An 8,097-nucleotide genomic window follows, 5' to 3' on the forward strand; every position below is an offset into this window, starting at 1 on the left:
GCTATACTCATTGAAAAGGGTCCCAGAACACCGACACAATGACAATACAAAATACTGTCATGTGTTTTCTCCTCTTTAATCTCATCTCAGCCAATTCAGTTCTACCAGGAGGTTGCACATACTCTCGCTGGAATGCTCATGTCATCTGGGAACTCCCACTGGAGCCCTGACTCCCAAGGCTAAAACTGCTATTGCAAACAGACATTCTTGCACATAAGGGAAAATGCCAGCACTAAATGCAAAATTAAGCTGATACTTGTTTTTTTGTTTTTTTTTTACACTTTTATTGCAAAAACCCCCCAGAAATTTGTAACAGTCTAAAACCATTGATATTTTGATATTGTCGAACCACGTGAAATTGTTACAGAGATAATTCTTGTTAAATCAGACATAATTTGGTTTGTTTGCCAGTGTAGACCAGTGCATTCAGATCCTTGGACTTATAAAAACACATTTTGTTAAATTAAACAGCAAGCACCACAAAATCTTTCTAAAAGTTAGATTATTGAACACCATAAGGCTTACAACAGAAACCCTTTTGCGCTGACATATACTAATCATAACGTTTCACAGGTATGCTCCTCCTCCATTAAAGTAAAACTGTGTATTTACATTTTAGGCATCAATCAGGGAAATCATACTTAATGTAAGTCCTCAGTCCGTAATGTGATCTGCCGATACATGACAAAAAAAGCCACATAGTGATATCAATTATTCTTCAAAATAAAAATCAAGGGTGTGCACAGTGTTTGCTGACTAAAACACAGGACAAACACATCTCTTCTGTCATGTATTGTGGAATGCTGCTGGCACGTGATGTAAAGGAATGCACTTGAGCAATATCAAACCGTACATCTCATTTCCTAATACTCTCAGCATATTGCAGGAGAAAATATACACTCAAACACACAACCAGGCATTTAACTTAGACACTCTGGTGAACATGTGGTTACAATTCATCTCTCATCTTTTCGCCCTTTGGCCTGACCATCCTGCCAATGAACAGGATGGAGTTTGTCTTCTGGTCCTTCACTAGGAAGATGAAAGGGTGGTCAGCGTAGAACAGTTTAGGGTTTTTCAGCTTGTCAGTGCCAAAGACGCTGGTGTCAATTTCATTTCCATCAGTGTCCCATTCCATTGCAGAGGCGTGAAAGACGCTCGACAGGTAGAGGTCCTTCTTCCCAGAGATGTTAGACAAGTCGGCCTTGGATTTGTCCACAGCCTCCGTCAGGCCCAACTCCCCGAGGTGTTTCTAAATGGGAGCAGAGCATTAAGGAGTAATTCAGATGATATAAATAAGGAGCTGAGGCAGAAGTTAAGACTGAAGTGTTGTCATTTGTAGTCTCCTGCATCTTTTACCTGCAGGTCGTGACTGACTTCCATGCTGACTTTGGGCAGAGACACGGCTACTGCTGTCTGCTGCAGCTTGCCCATCCACGTATCCAGCTGCTTCTTGGTCAGCATCTTCTCCAGTCTCTCCAGAGGTTCCACATGGTAGGGCATGATGAACACCACAGTGGACTTCTTATGAGCCAGAGGCATGCTCAGGATGGACACTTTATTGGTTTTGTCATCATAGAAGTCATAGAGACCTGAGGAAAGAAATTAAAGGTATTGCAAATCAGTGAACCATTTGCTGTTTTATATACTGACTCTTTCTCTTTGCCCTGTATGTTTATTGCATTGCTGTTACAGATATTGTATTACAGATAAAATTTAGTATTGCATGTACACCTACATGCAACCAACACAGGGCATGAATAGGAGTGCATTAAAAGCTGTTAGGGAGGAGTTCTTGTTTCTATGACCAACATCTGCTGCAAATTTTAAGTAACATTTTGGGAAATACTGGGAAATACAGAGTTAGATGAGAAGATTGATACCCCTGTCTGTGCGTTAAGAAAGCTACAGCCAGCAGCTGGTTAGCTGAGATTTACATTTAGAATGTTAATGAGGGGAAACAGCTTGCCTGGCTCTGTCCGATGATAAAAAAAACATGCCTACCAGCAAGTTTACAGCTAGGGATTATGGAAAAGGGTGCATGTTGTAAATAAGTAGTGATGTCAGACGCAGGTTGTTTTTATTCTTAATCATATATCTCAAAATGTTGATCTATTCCTTGAAATGGGACAGGACAGTCTCCACCTACCTGTGCGATGCATCATCTGTACTGAAACAGTGTAGCTACGGGAGACCATGAATCCACGGTCGTCCACCATCTTATGATGGAACTGCTCATCCCAGTGAGCTGCAAGATAAAAAAAAAATCAGTTAATTTTGAGAGCATTTGAAAGAGTAATACTGCACATATCCAGGTTTATTCAGACTCACGTTTGAAAAACATAGCGTTGATGATCATTGCCCCATCAGTCTTTTCTACATCCTTGGTGACCTCGGGCAGTTTGCCATCAGTAGACTTGGCCGCCCACTCGTTGATGGAGTTCACAGCACTCTTCTTATCTCTGAAGTTTATCTTAGAGTGGTCACAGTTATAGTGCTTTTTGCTGCTCTTGACAAAATCATCCACAAAGGTGACAGAGCTGGGTCCATACAGGCGGTTGCTAATCTTCCAGGTGACATTGCGGGTCTTCGGGTCGCTCACCTCAGTCAGGAGCTCAGCCAGACCAGAGTGCAGCTGTTCATCTTTAACTTTGGCTGCATTCAGAATTGTTTTTACCTGAGAGGCAGTGGAGGCTTTGCCCCCAAGAGCCACAAGACCCAGAGAGGAGGCCACTACCACAGGGGAAATGAGGATGTTTTCAACATTTTTTTCCTTAGCCATGTTTTGGTACAGACTGAAAGCCAAGTTTGCGCTGTTGTCAGCCAGGATGGTGGCGTGGTTACTCAGGACTTTGTCTGCTGAAGCCGAGGTGGCAGCTGAGGCTGAAGTGGCCAGGAGGACCAAGGCTACCAAGTTTATCACCCACATGGTGTAATGCTAATCAGAGAAAACCTGTGAGAAGACATGAAGACAGACAACAGTCATTAATATAATCTGCTGACCTACGAAGAGAGACCAAATCATGTCTAGATTGATGTTTGTTCACTTTCAACTTAAAATATATTGTTTACCGTACTTTTCCTAACTCAGGAAGGCCATTTTGTTATTTAGGGTTTACTCTGCATATTCTGCAGAAAGATAATAGCAGGGGGAGCTGGGTTAACCAATGCCATTAAGATTAAATCTCTCCCAGTAGACGTCAAGGCAAGACTTACATAACAGCCACGTAGGCAGCTGCAGGATGCATCTAAGACAAAACATTGGCCATTCTTATAGGTCTGAGTTCTGCATGTTTTGGCAGCACAAAAGATTTAAGATTACTAAAATTCTCTACAGAGGAATGAGTCTGGTGGATGCTGATTCGTTCTTTGTGGTGTGGAAGAAGAACCACGTGCTGACACACACACAACCAATGGAGGTATTTATTCCAGTCCACGTATATAGAGCGGATGTGTGCTTTCAGAAGAGGTCTTGTGCATAGTCACAGAAGTTTCAGCCTCTAAATAAAATCCATGAAGGAAACCACAATCTACCTAAGAGAAAAAAGATGTTATACAACACAAATCTCTTTTCAGCAGAAAAAAGAAAGAAAAATAGAAAAGAAAAAAAAAAGAAAAAAAGAAAGAAATATATCTGACCTCAGTATGAGAGAGATCCTTATTAAAATGCTTAAAGTTGAGATCTACTTTAGTGGTATTTGAATTAGTACTTTTCTGTGTTTCTAGCACATTTAGAACGGAATAAATAAGAATGAATACATTTATTAAATGCTGACGATGAAATCTCAATAGCACTTGAAAAGTAACACTGCATCTGACATTCAGAAATCATGATGTTTCCTTAAACGACCCAGATCCTTACCGGCTTCATAACGTTTTGACCACTCCCATTATGTAAGCCATTAATTTTGAGTCTGTCCCATTCAAAAATTTCATCTTTGTGACTTAGTATGAATGAATGATGAGAAATTCTGTGTACTTTTAATGCACTTGAGACACTGTGTATGCATATATCATCATTAAATGAATGTGTTTTGGAAACATTATGTTATTGGCAGTGTGATATGTAGACAAATGAAAGAGAGATGTCCCATGTCGCAGATGCAATCAGGTCAAAGTCTCAAACATACTTTTACATTTACCTCTACTTTTTAATCTCTTTTTAAAACCTCTCCAAGAACTTGTGGGAACCCACTGCTTAATTCACAATGGAGTCTTCAGGCTCATATCACAGATCTGACTTTGTGGCCTCTTTTCACATGCCTGGGCATTTCCCACCAGTTGAACACTGCCCTGATACTCTCCCTCCCCCCCTCAAATACGTGTCTTACCTTATTAGGCTCTTTCAGTAAATCAGCAGGTCTTCCTCAAGTTGCTTGCAAACAGATCACAGCCCCTATCTGCTCTACGTGAAGTTAATGTGTTTAATGGTCGGAAACTGAATTGTATGAGACAGTTGCAGAAGTTGTCATGCCCGGTTTTCAATGCATGAAAATCTCTGCACTGGAATCTTATTTCTAGGCCGGTCCCGCCCATATGCAGGGGCAGTGGGAAGAGAATCCTCCCCCTCCAGGTCCTAAAGCCGGGACCTGTAGCCCAGCTGGAGCACTGAGATGCCTAAAACCCAGTGATCCATAAAAAGCTACCTCTCATTACTTACTGATTATGGTTATACTGAAAGACTGTTAGTATCCAATACAGTTTCATCAGTATTTTCTCTGCTCATCCATACAATAAAGTACAGAGTTGTATTTGTGATGCACAAGGTAAAGGTGGTGTTTCTGTTTGTTAAATTCCAGTTTTATGGTAGCTTCACTACTGCAACTGATCAAGGCAAAAGAAAAGATTCTGGGGAAAATTCATGGTACTCCTACTTTTTTGTATTTAGTTTAAGTAGTGTAAATTAATGATTTTTATTGTTTGTTTTGATTGCCTTTTTTCTTTCCTCCCCCTCCCTGTAATTGCACCTCTGCAATCCAGCTCTGAGAAACTAGAGGGGTTAGCTGAGGTCCTGTTTAAAGTTAGTGAATTAACTAAATGCACAAGCTTTAAGGAGTATCCCTGAAGAACCTCAAATGGAATTCTAATTTCTATTTTGGCAACAACATGGATGCAGAAAGTCATTGCTGTAGCTTCACTTCCCATTCAGTAATGTGCTGAGATTTCTTTTCTTGGACTTACTGTTAAAATGTATAGTGTTATTGGTTGTTGTTTTCTTTGTCTTATAGCAATGGTGGCTTTACAGTAGCTCCACTTGCTAAGCTATCCTGTCTTCTTGTTTTTATTTCAAACTAAATTATGGAAGGCATAATTTCCTGCAACTAAACAGTCTTTTTCCAGGAAAGACTAGAACATACATGTATTAAACAGCAACAAAGAAACAAAACATTTACTAATTTGAACATTTTCTGGTCATCATTGTGAAATCATATCAAAATTAACTCTGACCCAGTATAATTTTGCACACTCACCATGTTAAAGAGGCACTCCAGTGATTTAGTTTTGCACTTCTACAAAGTTGGAGGACTTGCAAGAGACGTATTTACAAAAGAATGGTCAAAAATCAAAACAGCAGAGGCTGAGACATCCTGGCTTTTATCCCCTAGTATGAGCCAAGCTTCAAAAACACTGGATTATTCCCAAAATGCAACTCAAAAGCTTCTTTTATGAAACCTTCCCTGCCTCTTTCATGCCCTCGTCTTTCAAAGTTCATGCCTCAGTTCATAATTCTCAGCACGTCTCAGGCCTGATGACTTTGCCGCGGTTATTTACTCAGACTTAAGAAATGAGAAAGGCATTGTACAGCTGTTTTTTCACATGCCCCTTTAAACAAGAGACCTCTGTAGGGAAATCAGGTTACATTATGTTAGCTGCACAGCCATACCACTGGTGGAACGCACAAACAGGATGTTACCAGTCCATTTAACAATAACATGAATGAGACATAACCTCAAGCCACATGTCTGAACCTCAGCGTTAGGGGTGATTGTGTCAGACAAGTGCATTGGCCAGATTAAGCACCCCACTAACACAAATGTGGTGAATTTAGCAGCCACATGTTCATTAAACCTGCAGAGGCGGTATGCTTTTTGTTGCCAGTGTACACTTTAGAGAGATTAGAGAGGCAGACATGATCTGGTCTAGTTTCTCCCTGATTCTTCCTGGTAACTCTATCAGTCCCCTTATTGTCTGTGGGAGCTTGATTCTAGCTCTCCACAACAAAAGAGGGCAACAAAGGAAAGCTTGGTAATTCAGTAACTTTGGCAGATATGTTCAGTATTATAGAAACATTTTTAAATGCATGATTAAAAATCAGTACAGTCCTTGGTGTGAAGGGAGTAGGGAACTGAATGCTCTGGATGCATTTTTTCCCATGAATGCATGCTTCTCTTCTTGCTGGTCTTATCCTCCCCCTGCTTGGGAGTTGCTCTGTGTTTGGAAGTGGATCAGGCAGCAGGAAGTTACAGAAGAAGCGGATGTATGTCCGGTGTAAAACTGCCCCTGTTATTATATCTATACAGCTGTCATTAGGTCTGGATGGAAAAACATTCATAAATGCATCCAGAACATATTATCTGACATACAAAGAATTATGAATTTAATTTATTAAAGCAGCAAAAGTGTATCATTTTGTTGTGTCTTTCTGCCATTACTGTCTCACAATAGGCAGGAGATAAAGAAACGGATTTCTTGAGCAGTTAATCTGAATAATTCATCTGACTGTGTTTGTTTTTCTGTAACATAATGATTAGCAAATCCTAAATTCAAAATCTATGACCAGTGATTTTAATTCACTGTTGCAATATTTACAACTACATAACTAGCTATCATCTTACCCATTTCTGTGCTGCTCCAGTTGTGTTTCTATGACATGACAAATCCAGATATGATAAGATACAATAGTTCAGACTTAAACATATTAATTGCAGGTTTAATTTTGTTTCTTACTTTGCACAGAACAACTAGAACCATTTTAGCAATGTATGTCCTGTCTCTATCATATCAGGTGAGATTTACTTCTGTGTTTCTTGTTTCTTTTTACTGTGAACAGTTCGATGATACAGTAACATCAAAACAATAATCTTTAAATTATTGTTATATAATACAAACAACCCAAACCCATCCCCACATTTAAAACTTATAGTTAAACAACCTCCGTTTCTCTCAGTAAATCATGGCTATATTGTTCATATATAATGAGTTTATCAAGAGCGCCGAGGTGACTAAACATACATTTTACTGGTACGTATAAAGCTGTAACAGATATGATGGGGCATGTAGCTGGAAATCTAGCACTGGGATCCATTCTAGGGCCACAGTCTATAAAAAGGGAATAAACGCTCACCTGAGCTTTTCTTTCCTGCACTGAAACACACCTTTTCAATTCAATTCCAATTCAGTTTTATTTACATGGCGCCAAATCACAACAACAACAACAACATCTCATAGCGCTTTTCATAAAAGAGCAGGTCTAGGCCTTTTACAAAAACCCAACAATTCCCACCAAGAGCAGCACTAGGCGACAGAGGCAAGGTAAAAAAAAATAATTATTTTAAGAGGCAGAACCCTCGAGCAGAATCATGGCTCAGGGTGGGCTGCTATCTGCCTCGACCGGTTGGGGGTGAGAGAAAGAGAGAGAGAGAGAGAGAGTTAGCCATAAAGAGGGAGACAAGGATGGGAGGGGGCTCAGTGCATCATGGGAAGTCCCCCGGCAGTCTAGGCCTATAGCAGCATAACTAAGGGATGATTCAGGACTCACCTGAGCCAGCCCTAACTATAAGCTTTATCAAAGAGGAAAGTCTTAAGCCTACTCTTAAATGTGGAGATGGTGTCTGCCTCCTGAACCCAAACTGGAACCTGGTTCCACAGGAGAGGAGCTTGATAGCTGAACGCTCTGGCTCCTAGTCTACTTTTGGACACTCTAGGAACCACAAGTAACCCTGCATTCTGGGAGCGCAGTGCTCTGGTGGGGTAGTAAGGTACTATGAGCTCTTTAAGATAAGATGGTGCCTGACCATTAAGAGCTTTGTAGGTAAGAAGAATGATTTTAAATTCTATTCTGGATTTTACTGGAAGCCAATGCAGAGAAGCTAAGAC

The 8,097-nt window shown here is 40.3% G+C and overlaps 1 protein-coding gene across 1 annotated transcript; it reads right to left on the reverse strand.

Moving 5' to 3' along the window:
- Positions 1-235: 235 nt before the first annotated feature.
- serpinh1a (serpin peptidase inhibitor, clade H (heat shock protein 47), member 1a) lies at positions 236-4,508 on the reverse strand. The gene is made up of 5 exons (XM_046040937.1): positions 4,332-4,508; positions 2,332-2,953; positions 2,150-2,248; positions 1,360-1,592; positions 236-1,252 (listed from the first exon to the last, which is right to left on the reverse strand). The coding sequence occupies exons 2-5, from the start codon at positions 2,927-2,929 to the stop codon at positions 950-952; spliced, it is 1,233 nt and encodes a 410-aa protein (XP_045896893.1). The 5' UTR covers positions 2,930-2,953; positions 4,332-4,508; the 3' UTR covers positions 236-949.
- Positions 4,509-8,097: the final 3,589 nt, after the last annotated feature.

Source organism: Micropterus dolomieu, linkage group LG23 (genome assembly GCF_021292245.1).
Source record: "Micropterus dolomieu isolate WLL.071019.BEF.003 ecotype Adirondacks linkage group LG23, ASM2129224v1, whole genome shotgun sequence".
Lineage (NCBI taxonomy): Eukaryota > Metazoa > Chordata > Actinopteri > Centrarchiformes > Centrarchidae > Micropterus > Micropterus dolomieu.